The 22,906-nt window shown below is 38.8% G+C and overlaps 1 protein-coding gene across 2 annotated transcripts; it reads left to right on the top strand.

The window, feature by feature from the left end:
- The first annotated feature begins 88 nt into the window (after positions 1 to 88).
- Positions 89 to 21,303, top strand: LOC108701596 (transmembrane protein 180). 2 transcript variants are annotated; one of them, XM_018236444.2, is made up of 8 exons: positions 89 to 259; positions 838 to 919; positions 5,640 to 5,797; positions 8,895 to 9,620; positions 11,966 to 12,120; positions 13,634 to 13,717; positions 16,548 to 16,691; positions 19,890 to 21,303. In XM_018236444.2, the coding sequence occupies exons 3-8, from the start codon at positions 5,645 to 5,647 to the stop codon at positions 20,017 to 20,019; spliced, it is 1,392 nt and encodes a 463-aa protein (XP_018091933.1). In that variant the 5' UTR covers positions 89 to 259; positions 838 to 919; positions 5,640 to 5,644; the 3' UTR covers positions 20,020 to 21,303. The 2 variants fall into 2 exon arrangements, with proteins under 2 accessions (XP_018091933.1, XP_018091934.1); XM_018236445.2 differs by lacking the exon at positions 838 to 919.
- Positions 21,304 to 22,906: the final 1,603 nt, after the last annotated feature.

Raw genomic sequence — 22,906 nt, 5'->3', positions numbered from 1 at the left:
ATAGCCAATAGCCACGGGATCTCGTGACCTGCGAGTTTCCTTAACCAATCATCAACAGGACAAGGGTTACAACCGACATGGTATTGGTTGAAAGAGCTAAGCCACGCCCAAAACTTTACTCGCGTCTTCCGTGCTCTGCAGCTGATCAGGCGGCATCCGGGTTGCGAGGGGCAACAGGCGGTAGAAGCTGCGGGGGTCTCGTCCAGATTGAGGAAATTCCTGTAGACCCCTGGTAGATGCTGCCTGCTCGGTCATACGGGTATTAGTCTCTTCAGAGCTTGTACAACAATTATACTAATGATGCTGTAAAAGGAAGGCTCTATATATTTATTATAACTATGTATCTAGGTGCATTATAAGAACGAGTTGTTACATAAATAACTTTCCTATGATTATTTCAAAGTTCTTCAATTTTATAAAGTGAGTTGATTTTGAAAAAAAGAGGTGCATGTCTGGGGCTCCTATGAAGGAGGTTTATCCTATCAGAAGTCTCCTTCATAGGCCCCACCCCCAGACATGGCCCTTGGCAGCATCCTGAGCCCAGTGAAATTATTAATGTAATTATTATAATTAATATGATTATTAACACATGTTTATAAAGCGCCAACAGCTCTGTACAATAAAATCACAATTTTGTGACCCCCCTTTAAGAGCCACCCCCACACTTGCACCCAGTACATGGGATTGGAACCTTAAAAAGGTGTCACATCACTGCGCCAGGTTCCTAAAGCTGCTTTGTCTCTCTGTGTGTTTTATTTTGGCAGAAAATAGAAATCAAAGCAACAGGATTGTATCCATTAAATGTATTATGAGCAGTAGTGCTGTTTTTTCTTACAGAATTGTGATAGAAGAAATCATCCTTTAAACAGCTGAGCTGAGCCCTGGAGAATTACATGGAGTGTGGTGTCAGCAGTTAAGGGTTAGAGCCTTGGATTGCATATTACCAGGGACCGCAAATAGCCACTGCTTGTAACTTTAAGACCCTTTTGTGACCCAGGCTTGCTCCTGACCTCCAGAAATCAGTGCAGTGAAATGATGGGAGACACCCTATGAAGATACTGTTCCTTAAAGGGGACCCGTCACCCAAAAAAAATATTCAAATTCCTATTTCATTGCATTAGTCAAGCAAAATGAACTTTAATTACATTAAATAAATTATTTGAATATTGTTTCAGTCTGGGAATTCATAATTATAGCAAGCAGGCAGGAGCCATTTTGTGGACACTGTTATTAAGACAAGCCTTGTATCATCTCAGAATCTTGTTTGTGCACCAGAATGGGGGACCTGATGTCCATCCCCATGCACTGGTTACACAATAAAATGGTGAAGGGAATGTGGGGAGAGCAGTGACATCTAGGAAGTGCTGAATGGAAAGTGAAAGTAATTGTCAATATTTGATTGACAGCTGAGATTTTTAAACGAGCTTACACAGCTATGAATGCTTTAATAAAAAATAGAAATTGGATTTCATGTTTAATTTGAAAAGGACTTTTATTATACAGATATTTGTGTCTGGGCTACAGGTCCACTTTAAAGGGATTGTTCACCTTTAAATGAACTTTTGGTATGATGTAGAGAGTCATATTCTGAGATAATTTGCAACTGGTTTTCATTTTTTATTATTTATGTTTTCTAAGTTATTTAGCTTCTTATTCAGCAGCTCTCCAGTTTGCAATTTCAGCAACCATGCATTGATTTGAATTAGAGACTGGAATATGAATAGTAGAGGCCCGGAGAGAAGGAGGAGTAATGGAAAGTAGCAATAACAATACATTTTTAGCCTTAGAGAGCATTTGTTTTCTAGATGGGGTCATTGACCCCCATATGAAAGCTGGAAAGAGTCAGAAGAAGAAGACAAATCATTTAAAAACTAGAAAAAATAAACAAGAAGACCAGTTTAGTACATACTAATTTAACTCAAAGGTGAACTACCCCATTAATATTCACAAGTAAGTATATGCCCTGGGCCAGTCCCCAAAATGATGATGGAGGTGGCAGAGAAAAAGCAGCAGCTGATTCACTACTTGTGACCAGATCATATATTACATTTCCATTTGTTGGACACTGCTTGCTGACAGTTAAAAATGCTAATGCTAATTCATTGAATGCTAATTCATTGAATGCTTACTCTTTATTATGCAATATCAAGAAAATATTTTTTTCATTTATGGTGCCTACACTTATGCTTTTGAGCTGTGTTGATAATTACAGTAATTGAATGCCTACTCTTTATTATGCAATATTAAAGGGATACTGTCATGGGAAAACATGTTTTTTTCAAAACACATCAGTTAATGGTGCTGATCCAGCAGAATTCTGCACTGAAATCCATTTCTCAAAAGAGCAAACAGATTTTTTTTTATATTTAATTTGAAATCTGACATGGGGTTAGACATATTGTCAGTTTCCCAGCTGCCCCAGTCATGTTACTTGTGCTCTGATAAACTTCAGTCACTCTTAACTGCTGTACTGCAAGTTGGAGTGATATCACCCCCCCATCCCCCCAACAGCCTAACAAAAGAACAATGGAAAGGTAACCAGATAGCAGCTCCCTAACCAGAGCCGGGCCACGCTGGGCAGATGCCCTAGGCAAGCCGGCCAGTCGCGGCGCCGGTTTATAGTGCGCATGCACGAATTGGTATTCGCGTGCATGCGCAGAAGCGACAAAAAAGCGATAGAAGGTACAGAGAGTCGGGCAGAGAAGGGAACCGGACTTGGGGTAGGCGACAGGGGAGGTACGTGCCTGGCGCCTCAGCTTTGCGAAAGACCAATAGAATATGGAGAAGCCGCACACCACACACTCCCAAAGGTTCTTATCCTGGTGCCCAGTGATAGAGGAATCGGCAGCCTCACAACAAGGGTAAGAAGAATTTCACCGGCACACAGGAATTGTAGTAGCAGGGCAAGCCCTTGCAATTTTATTATGCAGTAGTGCAACGTTTCAACGCCTCAGCTTTGCGCCCTAGGCATGTGCCTACTCTGCCTACTCCTAGTTCCGGCCCTGTCCCTAACACAAGATAACAGCTCCCTGGTAGATCTAAGAATAACACTTTATAATACATTAAGTACGAGAAATAATAGCCTGCCAGAAAGTAGTTCCATCCTAAAGTGCAGGCACAAGTTACAGTACATGACTGGGGCAGCTGGGAAACTGACAGTATGTCTAGCCCCATGTCAGATTTCAAAATTGAATATAAAAAAATCTTTCAGTGCGCAATTCTGCTGGAGTAGCACTATTAACTGATGCATTTTGAAAAAAAAAAACATGACAGTATCCCCTTAAGAAAATTATTTTTTAATTTAAGGTTCCAACACTTATGCTTTTGAGCTGTATTGATAATTACAGTAATTGAATGCCTACTCTTTATTATGCAATATTAAGAAAATCATTTTTTCATTTAAGTTGCCTTCACTTATGCTTTTGAGCTTTATTTATTACTTGCACATTGCACAGTATATTGGAAAAGAAAGATGCCAAAATTTCTAGTGGGCTTATGGCATGCGGAATTTTATTCACTCTTTCTAATAGTGGCAGTCAGGAGACATTAGATAACTTTAGGCTGCTTCCTGTTAAAGGAGAAGGAAAGGTTAAAACTAAGTAAGCCTTATCAGAAAGGTCCATCTAAATATACCAGTAAACACCCCAAGTAATGTTGCTCTGAGTCCCCTGTCAAAAGAAACACTGCATTTCTTTCCTTCTATTGTGTACACATGGGCTTCTGTATCAGACTTCCTGTTTTCAGCTTAAACCTCATTGCCCTGGGCAAGAGCATGCTCAGTTTGCTCCTCTCCACCCACCCCTCCCTTCTCTACTGTAATCTGAGCCCAGAGCAGGGAGAGACTTGGGCAGGAAGTGATGTCACACCACATTAATACTGCAGCTCCTATTCTAAACAAACAGAGAGTTTCTATAGCTTTTTTCTCAGGTATGGTAAAACATTCTACAGAATAAATATAGCATTCTAGCTTGCACTATTGCAGCTAATCTATTGGCAATAAAAAGCTTCCGTAGCTTTCCTTCTCCTTTAATGCACACAAAATGCTGGCGCTACTATAGGGAAGCCTTCAATTTTTTAAATTTTTTTAAAACTACAATCCACACATCCTGGCGTTACAATTTCTCAATTTTATCTCTCGCTCACCGTTCAGGAAATGTGGCCCGGGTGCCTCATGCCCCGGACCCCCCACTAGTAAATACTGGAGCGGTAATGACTCGCCTCACTTCAGAATACAGCGTTAAAGATATGTCTTACCCAGGATATGCTGTGACCCAGGTGCTGCCGCCCTGAGTCCGTCACTAAGGAAAAACGTGTCCACAGTTTGTAGATAAATCGTAAGACCGCGCACTCTGGGATCCTTTTCAGAAGAAATCGCTTGTTTCCACTTTGAAGTTTAAAACAAATTTCCTTTATTCAGTAAACATCTTGGTACACCATTCACATAGCGCCATGAGGTCTGACGCGTTTCGTGTCACTGCACTTCATCAGAGTCTCTGATGAAGTGCAGTGACATGAAACGCGTCAGACCTCATGGCGCTATGTGAATGGTGTACCAAGATGTTTACTGAATAAAGGAAATTTGTTTTAAACTTCAAAGTGGAAACAAGCGATTTCTTCTGAAAAGGATCCCAGAGTGCGCGGTCTTACGATTTATCTGCTTCCTGTTAATGGTACAGGTATGGGACTTGTTATTTAGAATGCATGGGACTTGGGGTTTTCTGGATAAGAGATCTTTCTGTAATTTGGATCGCCATGCCTTAAAGTGATGGTTCACCTTAAAGTTAACTTTTAGTTGTAGAATGGCCAATTCTAAGCCACATTTCAACTGGTCTTCATTAATTCTTTTTTTATATAGTTTTTTGTTATTTGCCTTCTTCTTCAGACTCTTTCCAGATTTCAAATGGGGGTCACTGATCCCCATCTAAAATACAAATTCTCTGTAAGGCTACAAATGTATTGTTATTGCTACTTTTTATTACTCATCTTTCTATGTAGGCCTCTCCTATTCATATTCCTGTCTCTCATTCAAATTAAGGCATGATTACTAGGGTAATTTAGAACCTAGCAATGAGATTGCGGAAATTGCAAACTGGGTAGCTGCTGAATAAAAAACAAAAATAACTCAAAAACCACAGGTAATAAAAAAATGAAGGCCAATTGCAAATTGTCTCAGAACATCACTCTCTACATCATTATTAAAGTAAAGTAAAGGTGAACAACCCCATTAAGTCTACTAAAAAAATAAACATCAATTAAACCTAATTTGCATCAGATTAGGATTAATTATATCTTAGTTTGGATCAAGTGCAAAGTACTGTTTCATTACTACAGAGAAAAGGAAATCATTTTTAAAAATTTAATTATTTGATTATAATGGAGTCTATGGGAGACAGCCTTTCTGTCATTCTGAGCTTTCTGGATAATGGGTTTCCAGATAACGGATCCTATCCTGTAATGGGAAGCAATTTACTATAGTCCCATAGTATTTTAATGGCTGCCACCTACACAGGCCTTATCAAGTGAAAGAAAAATGGTCATCTATTCTTTATTAAATGCTGTGTTATTAGAGTAAAATAGAATTTGTAATGAATCCAAATTTTCCAATTAGTGATAAGTAAGGTGTCTTCTCCTTTTTCTAGAGAATATGGCCTTGTTCTTTAAAGTCAATAGGCCTGCGGTGGCTTATTCTATGACCACACTTGGAGCAGGGATGATGAACGCTGTATTTTACTTCTACTACGTGAAGCTGTTTCTTAACCGTTACAAGATATCTGAGGCTGCGTTTCATCAGGCACAGGTATAGTAATTCTTAATAAATGATTATTTATCCATAATAAGGGACTTTCAATTGCATTGAATACAGTGTATATTTTTATTTGTAGATTAAAAGGGGTGTTCACCTTCCAAACACTTTTTTCAGTTCTGTTGTTTTCAGATTGTCCACCTGAAATAAAGGCTTTTTTTAATTTTTCACCATTTTACCAGAATTGACGTTTAAAGTTCCTCTCTGGTTGGAAACTCTGAAGTGTTACAATTTGTTACATTGGTTAAAGGGGTTGTTCACCTTCAAACAACTAGTTGTTTTCAGATAGATCACCAGAAATAACGACTTTTTCTAATGATTTGTGACCATTTAACTAATATTGAAGTGTAAAGTGTCATTTTTCACCTTCTGGAGCAGCTCTAGTAGGGGGGGGTCGCCGACCCTGTAAAGTGTAAACTGTTCTAAATGGATGCATTTAGTTGATACATTTCTTATCTTTGTCCCTGCTGAGTAGAATCTCTGAGTTTCATTACAGGCAGCTGTTAGAATTGATACAATAGTTGCTAATACTCCAGAGATGCTGCTGAGAAATGGATCAACTAAATGTTGCAAATTGTAACAGTTCAGAATCTGCACCTGAATTACTGAGCTGCCAGACTCAAACACCAGAGACACGAACATTCAACTTTAAACTTAGATTTTGGAAAAACAGTAAAAAATAAATAATGGAAAGTAATTGAAAAAAGTCTTTTTTTATGGGGAACAACACCTGAAAAACAACTGAATTGAAAAAAGTGTTTGGTGAACAACCCCTTTAATACATTTCTCAGCAGCATTTGTGGAATATCTGCAACTATTGGATTAATAATAACAGCTGCCTTTAATGAAACTCAGGGATTCTGCTCAGCAGGGACAACAATGAGAAATGTATCAACTAAGGGGCAGATTTATCAAAGGTCGAGGTGAATTTTCGAATGAAAAAAATTCGAATTTCTATCTATTTTCTGTGTACTAGGGAATAGTCCAAATTTGATTAAAATTTAAAAAAAATTAGTAAAATTCAATATAGAAATTTATCATGTGCTGTCTCTTTAAAAATTCGACTTCAACGATTTGCCATCTAAAACCTGTCGAATTGCTGTTTTCGTTTGGTGGACTTTGAAAAATCTAAGTTTTTTTTTTTTGGGAAAAACTTTGAATCGAATTTGATCGAATGCGCTATTCCTTCGGTTCGTACGATTTGAATTCGGCCAAATACGGACCTATTCGACCAAAAGAAAACAGACTTAATTTTGGTTGGTCTTTTTGAATTGGAATTTCAAAGTTTTTTCAATTTGGAATTCTACCCTTGATAAATAAGCCCCTAAATGTATACATTTAGAACAGTTTACAGAGACCCCCCCCCTCCCAGAGCTGCTTTAGAAAGACATAAGAAGGTGAAAAAATTAAACTTTAAGCTTCAATATTAGAAAAACAATCACATTGAAAACAGAAAGAAATTGAAAAATGTCTGTATTTCTGGTGAACTATCTGAAACCAACTGAACTGAAAAAAGTGCTGGAAGGTGAACAACCCTTTTAACAAACTCCCTATTCACATGTAAAACCAGAAAGAATGCATGGTGCATTTTTATTTATTCCCAGCAAATTAGCTTTAAAATTAACTATCCGCTCCCTATAACAACGGATACAGACACACAAGTGTACTGGTCAGATCACTGCATATTGTGTCAAAACATTACTATTATTTGACAGTTGTAACCTGACTTAATTTTCCTTGCTCTGTAAACTCAGTATACAGTGAACAAAAAATCCAATAGAGTTGTTTGACGGAAAATGTTACAGTTGGTTGAAGTAATAATAAAGCGTTCCTGATGGTCCACTGGGAAGTAGATGCTTTCCACTATAATATTTGTTTTCACAATAGTGGAACCATTAAGAATGTTTTTCTCTGGGTAAGATATTATTAAATGTGAATATTATGCAAAAGTACTTTTTTAGTTTAGTTCTGCTTTAAAATTCATGACATAATTAACAACACACTAAGGGGGTTATTTATTAATGTCCGAATCCCAAAAAAATCGAAAAAATTCTAGTTTTTTTACTATAAAGTCCAAATCTTTTGTGAAAAAAAACTTGAATTTTTCTGAATTTATTATACCCTGAGGATGCAAAAAGTCAGAATCTGAAAAGCCGGCATTTCAGACCTGCCGAGGTTTTATATAAGTAAATGGGAGAATTCCTGAAGATATCCTAATCTGCGCTGGGTTTTGTGAAATAATCTGAAGATTTTGTGGTTTTCAGGCAAAAATCTGAAAAAATTGTGATTTGAATTTTCGTATGATTTTCACATTTCTTTACACACTAAGGGGGTTATTCATTAATGTCCGAATACCAAAAAATCTAAAAATTCTATTTTTTTTTTTTTACTATAAAGCCTGAATTTTTAGTGGGAAAAAAACTTGAATTTTTAGTGGAAAAAAAAACTTGAATTTTTCGGCATTTATTATACCCTGAGGATGGAAAAAGTCTTAATCTAAAAATCCGGCATTTCAGAGCTGCCGAGGTTTTATATAAATCAATGGGAGAACTCACAAAGATATCCTGATCTGCGCTGGGTTTTGTGCAATAATCTGAAGATTTTTTGTTTTTTTGGCAAGAATCTGAGTTTTTGGGAGGAAAATCGTAAAAATTTGTACAAATTTTCGTACGATTTTCACATTTTTTTTAGAGTTTTTTCCTGCATTGGAATATTTTGGGAAAATGTATTGATAAATAAGGGGAAATAACCTGTGCGGATTTGGTCAAAGTATATTTCAGAAAAGAAGGCGATAGTTTCGGATTTTGATTAATAACCCCCCTAAATATTATGGTGCATGATATCCACAAAGCCATTTAGGCTAAAAGCTGCTCCTCTCTTCTCATATTAGTCACTTAGGTTGTTCAGCAAGCTGGGTTGGATTCCTTTCAGACATGCTTGGGTGGCTCTGGTTTATTTAACTTTGCACATGAGTCGATCCGCCTTCACTAGTGATTTCTCACTTCTGTAAGGGAATAAGAGTCGTCCATTTTTGTAATGACAGATGCTGACAAAAGCATAGTTATTTACATCTTCATCTTATATTTCCTAGGTTGTATTCATGATTTGGAACGCCATCAATGACCCGCTGTTTGGTTATATACAAGATAATTCCAAAGTACAGTGCTGCAATCGACGTCGTCATTCCATACTGTATGGAGCCCCATTATATGGCTTAGCCTTCCTGCTTCCTTGGTTCCCATGGAAAGATTATTCTGAAGGTGATTGGCTTAGCGGCCTTCATCTTATGGTGGCCCTGTGTGTGTTTGATGGCATGCTTACATTCGTTCTTCTAGCCCAGTGTGCCCTTTTTGCAGAAATGTCCAGCAGACATGAAAGTCGACTCCAGCTTATAAAATATAATCAGGTGGCATCATTGTTGGGCTCTTCCAGCATCTTGATCTGTGGGCTGGTGTCTGACAACATGGAAAATTTCTCAAGCTTTCAGGCCTTTACATTGTTTCTGGCTATTGTATCCACTGCATGCATGTGTTGCACCGGTATGTTTGGTGTAAGCCAGTATGAGCAGATGCCGAAAACTTCTGATAGCTGCCGATCTGAGCCTGAACTTTCATGGGCCTCAGTCTTAAGCCTTACCAAGCAAATCCTCACACAAAAGAACTTTATTCTTTTTGTTGCTATGAATTTTTTCCAAGTCTTTCACGGTACTTTCTGCAGCAACTTCATGATTATTTTCGCGGACAATCTCATCCCTAAAGATGCACTGCCATCTTTTGTAAGGAGCATCATGTATGGAGCCGGCTTCATTTGCCCACAGGTAAGTGTGTTGCACAGATTCCTTTGCTTTACAGTAACTCTTCACGCTCATTTAGGGTAATAGGACAGACTCATGAGAAATATATGACATAGCATTTTGGGCTACTCTGTTAGTGTTATAATAGAAAATCATAAAAAGCATGGACTTTTTAAGATGTAAGGATAAGCTTACCGCTTTCCATACGGGGTCCGTGTGCTCATGTTCCAAACCCTCAGCAAGGGGGAAAATACATTAAAAACCTAGAAAATAGAGCTGGCACCATTCCTACACCCCAAAAATATTGATGAATTAAGTAGAGTCCAGGAGTCTCAAAATATGGATAAAGTAGTACAAAAAGCTTTATTTACATCTTGTATAAAAAATAATAGCCTGACGTGTTTCGTGTCCCCACAGGACACTTAATCATAGTGTTCACAGAGACACTCACTGATGATGGGTGAATTCTGCATAAAGAGATACCTCAAGTCCCCCAATTGTGTCCCCTATAAAGGTGAGGACGAAGTTACGATGTATATAAGAGAAAAGGGGCGCTATCTGGTTTAAGGCAGTTGCATGAAGAAACAAATTATGCACACGAATAACAGTCCAAATACTCAGAAGGTCAAATACAAATGTTTGATACTCCAAGGGTTAAAAAGAATTATCCGGCATTTCCCAACAAATGTTTTACGTGGAGTGCTGCCTCCTTAATCTGTTGGTCCCAGGTCCGGAATGAGAATTAAAATAGGCCCTGGCATTTCAGGTACACAGAGGCCCAATCAGCCCCCACCAGCCCACTAAATAGTGACTTTCTATGGGACCTTATAGCAGCCCCTCTGGCATTTGGCAGAACCCACAGATTGCCAGTCCGGGCCTGGTTGGTCCCAAGCAGGTAAAATCTAGGGATGCACCGAATCCACTATTTTGGATTCGGCTGAACCCCCGAATCCTTTGTAAAAGATTCGCCCGAATACCGAACCGAATCTGAACCCTAATTTGCATATGCAAATTAGGGGCAGGAAGGAGAAAGCATTTTTTACTTCCTTGTTTTGTAACAAAAAGTCACATGATTTCCCTCCCCGCCCCTAATTTGCATATGCAAATTAAGATTCGGTTTGGCCAGGCAGAGGGATTCGGCGGAATCCGAATCCTGCTGAAAAAGGCCGAATCCCGAACCGAATCCTGGATTCGGTGCATCCCTAAAATCTACAAAAAGCATAAAAGATATGAATGCTTTTTGTAAATAACACCATGGGCTAGTTGCAGAGTACAGAAGAAGCTATGAAAAAAAGTGGGCTTTTCATAAAATTAAAAAAAATTTAATTTCTTTAAGCCTGTATACGGAGATGTTTTTGTTTTTTGTTACCTATGTCATAAAAATGTTACCTATTAAAGGGTGAGACACACAGGGCTTTCCCCCTGTCGCATATTACAGATACTGTTTTGTGTCATTGACAGTTTCCACCAAGGCACTGCCTTTACAGTACATGATAAATTCATAAACAAATCAGTTATGAGAACCTTGTCTCGGAGTCTTGTTTTGTAATAAGGTTCTGGTTGGTAAAATTACCAACATTCTATATATGACTCTGATCTATACAATAATAATAGTGAAATAACCATTCTCAAATAATAACAAACCAGGGTCCATTGAAATTCTTAGGGCAGGGGCACACGGGCAGATTCAGGGAGATTTAGTCGCCTGGCGACTAATCGCCTCTTCTGCGGGGCGACAATCTCCCCGAACTGCCTTCTGCCTGCTATAATGAGAAAACGCCTTTGCCAATACATACGTGGTGCTTCGATTTCTGAAGTCACTAAAGTTTCCTTCTGAGCCAACTTCGGAAATCGAAGCGCCGCGAGTGCATTGGTGCTGGCGTTTTCTCATTATAGCAGGGGGAAGGCAGTTTGGGGAGATTGTTGCCCCGCAGAAGAGGCAATTAGTCACCAGGCGACTAAATGTCCCCGAATCTGCCCATGTGCCCCTGCCCTAAACTGACATTTAATAGATAAAGCCCATAGAACACATTGATTGTAATTGCCATACCCCAACATCCATAAGTAGTAACCGGTAAGGCAGGCGGAGGGCTGATAAGCAGTGGAAATCGTTCTGAAACAGATCTATTTGTGATGATTACCTGGAAACATAAACTTTTAGCAATTTCTTTGACATCACAGTGAACTGGAACTGGGAAAAAGGCCAAATTTTGAGATACCCGGCCAACACCATCTTTTAGGACTGCAAGTGTGTGTGTGTGTGATGGGGCCTTTCAGAATAAATATATGTATGTTATGCAATACCTTTTTTGTATGGACCCTTCTTTAAATCTTTCAAGACCATAATACATTTTTGTATGTTTATTTAGCTTCTTGTGCTTACCAATCACTATTTGTTGTCCAAGATTGGTTACTACAAAGTGATCCTGTATATTTTCTACATAGAGGGAGTTATGTCAGTTTTGATGTACTTAATAGGACCTCAGCATTACTATATACTGGCTGTGTTTCTGACAGCTAACATGTAAGTATATTTTAACTTGCCCAGGCTTCATTCAAGGTTTTATTGCTTCGCTACACATTGCTTCGGTGCTGTTTTCTGCTTTATTTTGTGTGACAGGATGGATTAAACATATTTGTTTATGTACAGTAGGGGTTAAGGAGGGCCTAAAGCTAAAGAAGTCAATAGCAACTTTACTTACCTTATTAATTCAACCAGGGTCGGACTGGGCCGGTGGGACACAGGGTAAAAACCCGGTGGGCCCCACCAACCCAGACCTGCACTCGCCTACAGCCCGCGCTGCTCCCTGATCACGTCCCCACGTCTGAGTGACCAGTTAACAGTTACTTAAAGGAGAACTCAACCTGTAACATAAAAACCCCTACCCCCCTACCCTACGTAGACGCCCCCCAGCCTACCTGGTTCCCGGAGCAAATGCCCCTAACTCTTGACAGAGTCTGTCCTCGGGAGTTCACGGCTGCCATCTTCTTTTCTTCGTTGAACTACGGAAGCAGACCGTCGTTTTCAGCGCATGTGCAGTTGGAGTAATATTCCGGTTCCACGCAACTGCGCATGCGCTGAAAGCCACAAAAATTTCCGTAAGTCACAAAATATTTTGAATTTTCTGCGCATGCGCAGTTGTTTAAAAAACAAATCTGTGGTTTTTTTTAAATCCAGTAAAAAAACATAAATGTTGCAGAATTAGATTTAAGCATTTTCTTTTAGTTATAAAGTGAACATTAAACAAGCAATGTACAGTAGGGTATTGCATATAGACGAACAGTTCCCTGCCCCTCTGGGTTTACTATATAAAGGGATTCACATGCAAAGTTACATACAGGATTATGATCATGTGCTTTACAGTGAAGACAAATGAATTCCTGGTGTATTAGAGCAAGGAGGATCCAGGGGGTGATTATAGTTACTGCATTGTAAAATACAATTGTAACACTGTTAAATCCAATAGAATTATCTTAAGTTTCTTGGGTTTTTTTTGTATTATCATGGAACTATAGGCTTAATCTTTATTCCTTCTCAGTAATGGCTATGGCACAAGGGCTGCTAACCCCTGTGAACTGCTTCCCATTTATTTAATAAATTATTTAACCTGAATAGGTATTTCTAATTTAATTATGAGCGTATAATGGTTATAATTACCCATGCAAGGCCATATAGTCTGCAACCAATTGATTAGATTTACAAGTTACTGTGATCAAAATGCCCCATGAGCCATAGCCCTAACTATTCCATCTATGAATGCACACTATGGAAAACAATTCTTTCCTTTTTTAAGAGATAAAAGCCAAGTCTCCTTCTACTCTTTTTTCTAACCCTCAGTTATATTTCTTCATGTGAGAGAGAGAGTTCACAATAACCACTTATTTTACCTGTCAACAAAGATGAATTGATGTGTTCGGTATTCTCTGGCCCCCTTAGATGTGGATTGTATGATTCTGTATTTGTCAAGGGCTGGAGCCATAATATAGTAGGTTATAATCACTAACTTTATGTTAACTGTTTTTATTTCTGTTTCCAGGGTACTTGTGCATGCCTCTTTTAGTTTATTTAATCTTCCCCTTGCTGATATTGTGGATGCTGACTTGGAAAAATACAAACGCAAGTAAGTGACTTTTTGGGTTGCTATGGGTTACTCCTGGACGAATTTAGTGCTTTTTATTACATATGGGGTCTAGGCATTTTATTTTGTATTAGTGTGTCAATGGAAAATGTTAGAGATTCACACATCTCTTTTGCCAAAAGCAAAGTAATACATAAAGAGCAAAGTTCAGGATTGGAAACACAATGATCGGCCATTGAAATTGAGTGCAGCAGATAAGAAACACACTGAGCTTCCCTTCATAATCGGAAGATCTCCATCACCCACATGAGCTCAGAACTGTCAGAAACCATTGGGACCATGATATACTTATCTACAGTCAGTTGAAGTATGATCAAAATGCTCTTCCTCTGAGGTGGAAACAATGCTGAACGACTCCACTACGCACAGAAACGGACTGAGAAAACAAAAACTGTGAGGTGCAGAGATACGGCAGCAGGAGACTGATGGGTTAAAATGTAATAGATATCTTACAGAAGGCAGTTTGCCTTGGGATAGTGGTACATGGATGGATGTCTGTAGGCAACATTGAAGCATGTTGGATGTTCCTTGCAGATTTGGGGATGCATTTCAACAAATGGAGTTGATGGTTTGATCAGAATTGATGGCTCGGTGCTGAGAATTACAGACAGATTATCATACATCCTGCAGTACCATCAGTGAGGAATCTGTTCAGTCTGCAGCATGACAATGACACCAAAACATGGCCAAAATCCTAAGGAACTGATCTGCAGTGAAAAGAAGGACAAGCAATCATGCAACAGAGGATGTGGCCCCTGAAAATTGAAACATCATTGAGCCAATCTGAGATTGCTTGTAGAAACAGAAGGAGTTTGTAGTGGAACTGTGGCAAGATTACAAGGATGCTTGGAATATGCAAGTAACTCCAGAAACTGCATGCAAGTGTACCTAAGAGAATTGCTGCACCTAGCTCTGACAAATTGTTTCCACCACTGCTGCAAGCCTGCACTCTGAATGGGGAAACAGTTGAAGAAGATGAAAAATGTCAGCCCAAAGCTGTGGCGGGGGAAACAGTTTTTTAGACATAGGTGCAATATGTTTTTACACCAAATATTGATTTTGTTTATGGTTTTTTTTTGTTCACTGCACTTTTTAGACGGTTTTGCTAACTATTAACATATAAACACTATTCATAGCATTTATTTTTAAGTATTTCCACTTAACAGCATATTTCACAACAGCCTATTCTTTTACACAGTACTGTACCCCCAGTATTGGAACTTCGCACACTACTACTTTAGATCCCGATTTCAGTAAATGTAACGTGTAAACAGTACTTCTATTTCTATTAAAAATATGCTGCAGAGTACATTATGAACAGTCCTGCAAGATATTATATTCAGATACTAGGCTTTGCAAAAAGAGGAACCTTTTAACCGACAGAGCCATTTCTTATCTCATACATATATAAAAGCTGTATATAATACCATTCTACATTTATTGCTGTGAGCACATCCAGACAGAATACAAATAGAATATATATTATTTTACTGTTACAGATATGACATATGAAAGGATCAAGGTTCATGCATTAGTAGCGGCTGCTTATAGCTGCTGAGAATGTCGTTTTCATTGTTTTCTACAGGGCAAGTACTGTATACCCAAATATGTAGTAATCTAACCTATTTTTAGCCAGGTACAAAGAGCAACTGCTAATATTTCCAAGAAACTTAAAGGAGAAGTAAATCTTAACTAGGCTAGAAATGTTGTACATTATGTTTTGGGCTTCTGTGTCAGCCCAAGGCAAGCACACTTCTACTACTTTTTAGCAGTAAAGATCTGTGCCTCCACGGATGCCACAGTAGCTCCCTGTTTTCTTTTCTGCTGATTCACTGCACATGCTCTGTGCTGCTGTCACTTACTGAGCTTAGGGACCCACTCACAATATACAGTACACATAGAATAGAAATGTCACAATATAAGGCTGACCTAAAATAACTACAGGGCAGCACAGAAACCAGTGCAATTAGCATCAGAACTGAATAATCAGCCCTGTAGCATCAGCTTATATTACAGACCAACCTCATTTTCTGCTTGATAATTTGTGACAACCCCTAAGCTTAGCTTCTCAACAGCTGCTCAGAGCCCACTGAGCATGTGAGTGTCACAGACACTTTCCAAGATGGTGACCCCCTGTGACAAGTTTGCGGTCCTGGATCATTGAGTATATACCCCTCAAGGTACCACTATTCTAGGGAAATACTTCAGCAGCACTCTGATTATGGTGAAAAAATTGTTGCTTTATTCGTGCCTGAATAAAACAGCAATTCTTTCACCATAATCGGAGTGCTGCTGAAGTATTTTCTTGTACACGAATCAGACCTGGGCAGACAGAGTCACAGACGGCACCCGACGCTGCAAAGAGCGGTGAGAGTGTTTGTGTAGCACTACTTTGTTTTTGTTGGACTATTCTAGGGAAAGTAACTCCAATCCATAAAGCCATTCCATTATCTGTTGGTTAGTTCACTTTGGATTGGTTTCCCTACTGCAAACTATTTCTAATTGAACAACCCCAATAAAGTCAAGACTTCTTTCCTTAAAAGTTAGTTTGGTTGCCTTTCTCTGATCTTTATGTGCCATTTCTCTGCATACTCTGCCATGAGCAAATTTCAAACTTTGTTTCTTCAGCCTATAAAGTACAAAATATGAAAGCCCTGCTTTCTAATCCAGGCATGCAGGTGACATTTGACATTTGACAGTATTCTTTCTTACTTTTGAGTGAGGAAATATTCAAGTGTATGACATTTTCTGAATTTTGAAGTACCACTGTTTTCTCTGGGTCTATGGCTGACATGTCCTGTTAACATTACAGGTCTCCGCTGTCCTCTATGGTGTTTGGAACAAATGCTCTCTTCACAAAGCCTGCTCAGTCTCTTGCTCCAATGCTGGTTGTGACAATACTGAACCAATATGGATATGAACTTTTAACCAACAAGACTGCTATACCAGATCCCAGGTAAGATGGCTGTGGGATCCTTAGAGGTGTAAATCCATATGCCTCTGGTGCTTGTTATTCCAAAATATTCCAGACCAGGGCTGTCCAACTGGTGGCCCACGACCCTCCCTTATGTGGCCCTCCACATCAGTGTCTGCCTGCTGTTTATAAACTTTATAAAGTATCACTACAGGGATTAACTGGTCCCTGCATTGTTTAAACCTCAAATTCACACTGCTCACACTTGTGAAAACTCTATTTGTTTATATCCTAAAATCCTGTACTGTTTACACCTGAGACCCAGACTGAAACTGCCCATATTGTTCACCTGTTCACACTTGATACTGTATGTAGTACATATTAGACTGGTCCTGATTTTCCTGTCTCCTGTTCTGTTCTGCCTTTCAAATGCTCCTTGTGTGTGCTCTGCTCTGCCTGTGAAACATAAGCCTGGTATTTGTTCTGGGGGGTTGTTAGCATCTGAAAATTGTTGTTAGTGGCCCCTAAGGTGTTTAATCATATGCTGGGGTACTGTATAATACACAGGGGAGGAGGAGGCATATGGATTTAGGTAGGTCTTAATATGACGTAACTTTTTTCACATATGAGTGGCATCTCTGCCAGTGCCGGGCCAAGGTAGTTTGGCACCCCAGGCAAGAGCTCCAATCAACGCCCCTGTCCTGCATTAACATTTCCCTCCTTACCATGATGGTTTTTAAATAAAGAAAGCAAGAAAATGTACAACACTATTTCATTTATATTACTGCCCCCTGTACCTGTACCAGCAAGCCCAGCAGCCATCAATAATACAGCCCCCCTGTACCTGTACCAGTAGCCATCCATCATACTGCCCCTCCGTACCTGTACCACTAAGCTCAGCAGCCATCCATCATACAGCCCTCTAGCAGCCATCATATTGCCCCCAATCTTTACCTGTGCCAGCAGCAGCCATAAATAAATCTGATCACATCATATTGCCCCCAAGTATTTATGTACCTGTGCCAGCCCAGCAGCAACAGCAAACATATGGCCTCCTGTCCAAATCTGTACCTGGCTGAGCCAGCAGGAAGCTTCACACTTTCACAGTAATAGAAAGAATGTCTTCAGTTCAGTGTAACTGTGCAAGGCTGAGAGCAGCGAGAGCCACACCAAGCAGGCCGCCAGCTCTCTGCCTCTCTCTGACACCTAACCACATCAGTGACATCATTGACTTGTATACGCATGTTGCGCTGCACTGCCGCACCGCACAGAAGGAGCTATTACTTGCTGGCAAGAGGGGGATTCCACCTGACTGAGTGACCATGATTACTGAAACAAATTATTAAATAAACTCTTGAAAAAAAAAACCCCATTAAAAGTGCGCCCCTCAATGATGGCGTCCTAAACAGCCGCCTACTCTGCCTACCCCTAGTTCCGACCCTGATCCTTGCAGTGAGCACTAACCATTTGGTTTTTGGTGTGCTATTAATGTGGGCATGGTCTTGCTGTAACATGGGTGTGGTTTAAAAACAGGGCGTGGCCAACACTGGCTTCCATTATCGTCCCTCCACCATGTAGATTAGAAAACTTCCGGCCCTCTGTACCATATAAATTGGACAGCACTGTTCCAGACCATTGGCAATATATTACATTACAAAAGGGTGGGCTTTAGGTGCGTCATGGGTTGACAGGAGACAGGGGTGTGGGTGTCGCCAGGCAGGCACATGGGGCCCACACTTCATTAGGGCAACTGTGATTGCATGTTTGAATTTTTCAAACAACAGGGCCTCCATTATTTATAAACTAAGAATTCCCATAAATTTGCATATTATTATTATATATATATATATATATTTTTTTTTTTTTTTTTTTTTCCGTTTCTAAAGGGCATTAGACTTTCGAAAATGAAAACTAAAGACTAGGGATGCACCGAATCCAGGATCCGGCCTATTTCAGCAGGATTTGGCCAAATCATTTCCCCTACTGAACCGGAACCTAATTTGCAATTACGTGACTTTTTGTCACAAGACAAGGAAGTAAAAAATGTTTTCCCCTTCCCACCCCTAATTTGCATATGCATATTAAGATTCGGTTCGGTATTCGCCCAAATCTTTCGTGAAGGTTTCCGGGGTTCGGACAAATCCAAAATAGTGGATTCGTGCATCGCTACTAAAGACCATTAGATTCAGTTTAATGTATGCACTAATTATTTTTCACCCCAGTGTAAGCCTTCTTAGGTTTGGCCAAATCTCCATGGATGAAGCTAAATTCCAATAGTAATGCCTAGTTATTTTATTTTATATTATTGGACAGATAATGAGATCCTATCCTATCTGGAAAGAACTCTGGCTCTACAGAGCATAATTGCTCCAAATGTAAAACTACTGGGCCTGGTAAACTACTTGTAAACTGTACAATTTTGATTTGCTCTCTGCTTTTTTAAGGCAAAGACATTTCTGGCATCTTGACTGGCTCTGATAGATGCAATGTTTCTAGAGGTACAAATGAATCATTACATAATATATGAGGTTTGGTTTGGTCTCCACCATGTGGTAAACTATGTGCATTACAGTCAAACGACATTATTTTTCATTAGGAAAGCACAATAAAGGTTACCAGACTGGCTTCCAGAAGAATTTATATATAAGCAAGTGCTTTAGTCACCTGCTTTAAGAATAGATTTAGAGGGAGTACAGAATGTCGCCTGTCCTTCTCTTGGCTTCTGTTTAGCAGAAGTGAGGGTTTCTCTAATAGAGGAACAAAGTGTGAATGTTTAAAATACAGCTGCATTATTTTGGCATGCAGTATATATACACAGTCCCAATTGTTCAGCACACCATTCCACTAGCTCTATCCGACCCAGGTGCTAGCCACTACTGCTTCAGACAAAATTCCAAAAAATGCATAACATTTATTGTATTACATATTAAAAATAGGTTGACGTTTTGGTCTGTTCCTTAGACCTTACTCGACTTAGACAACAATAAAAACAGTATGCACATAAATAGTTAAATTTAAAAAAAAATAAATATATATATATATATATATATATATGGGTAAGGCATTTTTCAGTAGCAGAATGCACAAAATGTCTCTGTCTTAAATATATTGATAATGGGTTGAGTGCAGAGGACTCTTGTATTTCTCTCTCTCTCTCTCTCTCTCTCTCTCTCTCTCTCTCTCTCTCTCTATATATACTAAGAAGTTGCTGATCAGTTATTACATTCTTTTTTTTCTCAGTTTGTTTTTAGGTCTCCATGATGCAATGTTCAACTTGGCGTGCATTATTCCTTTATGCCTTGCCGCAGTTCAGATCTTCCTTTGGACACCGTACTCGATCCGGAGTAGTCATGTGGTTTCTGCATATTAAAGGACTCACTGGATAGTTTCCTTAAGGATTATTTGTTTAGTCAGGAAGAACAGACAATTTGTGCCTTATCGCAGTGACTTTTTTAATATGGGCCTGGTATGTGACCTGTACTTTACAGTTCTTAGGTAGTTTAATGAACTTTAAGGTGCCAGTTAAATTTTTTTTCTTAATCAAATCACCTGTGACTTTTGCAAGTTGCTTTCTCTCAACAGGATTACCAGCCACTGGATTAATTAGTATTCCATGAAAATTGCACACGTGCATCTCTGGGTGGAAATTTGGGTGTTGGGCTACTACTGGTTCTTCCTGGTGTTCTCTAAAGTGCAGCTACTGAAAACAAAGCAGCTGTAAGTCACAGGTATTGCAATAAAAGTGCTGTGTGCAGGCCTGGACTGGCAATCTGTGGGTTCTGGCAAATGCCAGAGGGGCTGCTATAAGGTCTCAAAGAAAGCCAGTATTTAGTGGGCTGGTGGGGGCTGTTTGGGCCTCTGTGTGGGCTGATTAGGCCTCTATGTACCTGAAATGCCAGAGCCTATTTTAATTCTCAGTCTGGACCTGGCTGTGTGCCATAGCTGTTACGACCTTTGAGGCCTAGTGTTGAATAGCACTCCTTTGTGATGAGTACATGAGTTATGTTGCACAGTACTACCTGCATTTTGGAGACATCCAAATCTCCATCCAAAAACCCAGGGGCCCAGGTGTCCAATGGGATTATAATTGGGGCTCCTTGGGGTGAGAGACTGGCTAATTTAGCAATGTGAGGCCCCGTGATTAAATGGAGTGAACTGGTGATGAACCTGAGCCTTGATGTCTATTCTGCTGTAAAACAGGAGGCTGCCTGCTACAGAATAGGAGCCATTATACTATGACTCTGCTTTGTACCGATATAGTCAAATAGATTTAATGTTAAATATTCTGGTACATTTTGTTACCAGAACATTGTATGCAGTATATTTTTTTTATTTGTATGGTAAGGATAGAAGGATATATTTTTGCACTTTTATATATTCCATATTTGACCTAAGCCTAATATTGTTTGTATTTTACAAGGAATGTGGGGTTGAAAATGGCTCATGAGAATGGAATATAGTTCCACCTGATAAGCACTACCATATGTGATGTCTCATACAGTTTAAAATTCTGTGTATAGCTATGATATTATCTGTAGTTGGGTTCAAATTCTGTGTCTTGGATATTATTTCTGTAATGTCAGAAAAATTATATTTTTATATTGTTTTTGGTGTTGGTATAAAGGACTTTGTCAGTTAACAATGTGCATTTGTTTGTTTTTTTCCATATATGTGTGTGTGTGTATATACTGTATATATATATATTTATATATTCCCTTGTTTGTTATAGTTATACAGGAGCAGTGACCAGCTCCATGTTGTAGCTCCCACCCTTCCCAGCTATAGTCAGGTGATCCCACTGGTGTCTAATAAAAGGGCAGCCAAGTTTGGGAGTTTTACTTTGAAAGCAGCAAGTAAGTTGCAGGTAAAACTTAGTCCCTTTGTAAAATGTATAATTAAGCAATTTAATTCTTAATGAATCAGATGAAAATTAAGCGTAGGACTGGCCAGATATGGGATGACTTTGACGTAGTTGGCCAGCTTAAATATATTGCAATATATGGACAAACAATCCCTGTGTTGTTTAAAGGGTAAGGCATTTTTTAGTAGCAGTATGCACAAAATGTCGCTATCTTAAATATATTGATAATGGGTTGAGTGCAGAGGACTCTTGTAGTTGACTATATGTATTTTGTGGTCACACCCTCATTGAACCCCTGCCTAATGGTTTTAAAAAATAGTGGTGAGCACAACTTTCCCTTGTTTGTTATATATATATATATATATAATATATATATATATATATATATATATATATATATATTTTTTTTTATGTTTCATATGATCTACCAAACTTCTGCATGATGGCAGGTTAATGGATTTTTTCTGCAAATTGGGGCAGGCTTGTAGACCAGCGGGTTCTCAAATTTTATGCACAAGTTCTTGCCTGTACAGGTATGGGATCCATTATTCTGAAAGCTCCGAATTATGGAAAGTCCGTCTCCCATAAACTCCATTTTATGGATACGTAGTCATAGGTAATACATACACATACATACACATGCAGCCAACGGCTTTTTAAACTAACATTCCGGACATGATCTCAGCAGTTGAGTCGAGTTAAAACAAATTAGGGCATATTAACCCTTTTGCTGCAAGAGGCTTTTTAAGTGAAAAAACTTTACTACAATATTTTACATTTGGAATAAATAAATAAATATATTCATTGCAATTTTAGCATTATCTTCTTATTTCTGATGCGGTAAACCTTCTAATAGAAATTCATTGAGGTAACAATCTCATCAAATAAATAAGTATATTCATTGCATTCTTGCGCTGACTTCTTATCTCTAATGCCGTAAAAGATTTTTTTTATGTGACAGAGGTCCATGGAGGTTATGATTCCATCCACTAACATTTCTTCTAATTACAGTCCTTATAAATTAAGTTTCAGTTAAAGTAAGCCTTATTTAAATTACATATTCCTCCTGACATGGAGGTTTTTCACCGATCTTTCTAAAGCGTTTAATTCATTAAGTATTTTAACATTAAGTATTTTAACAAAGCATAACTTAAAGAAAATTTAAATTTCTGAAACAATATGAGTGATAAATGAAAATTAACGAATTTATCTGCCTTTAAAATTCAATTAACACGTGTAACATAACATGAAATGAATCCACCGGATATTTTATCTCTATGAACTGACATGTTTTTTTTATAATTTATTATTCTTACGGCCAGTATTAACATAATCCAAGATAAATTCATCCGTAAAAAAAATTAACATAAATCAAGGCAATTTCATCCGAAACCAA

The sequence above is a fragment of the Xenopus laevis genome, chromosome 9_10L (genome assembly GCF_017654675.1).
Source record: "Xenopus laevis strain J_2021 chromosome 9_10L, Xenopus_laevis_v10.1, whole genome shotgun sequence".
NCBI lineage: Eukaryota > Metazoa > Chordata > Amphibia > Anura > Pipidae > Xenopus > Xenopus laevis.
The sequence above is the reverse complement of the archived record's forward strand: the minus strand, read 5'-3'. Positions and strand labels throughout refer to the sequence as shown.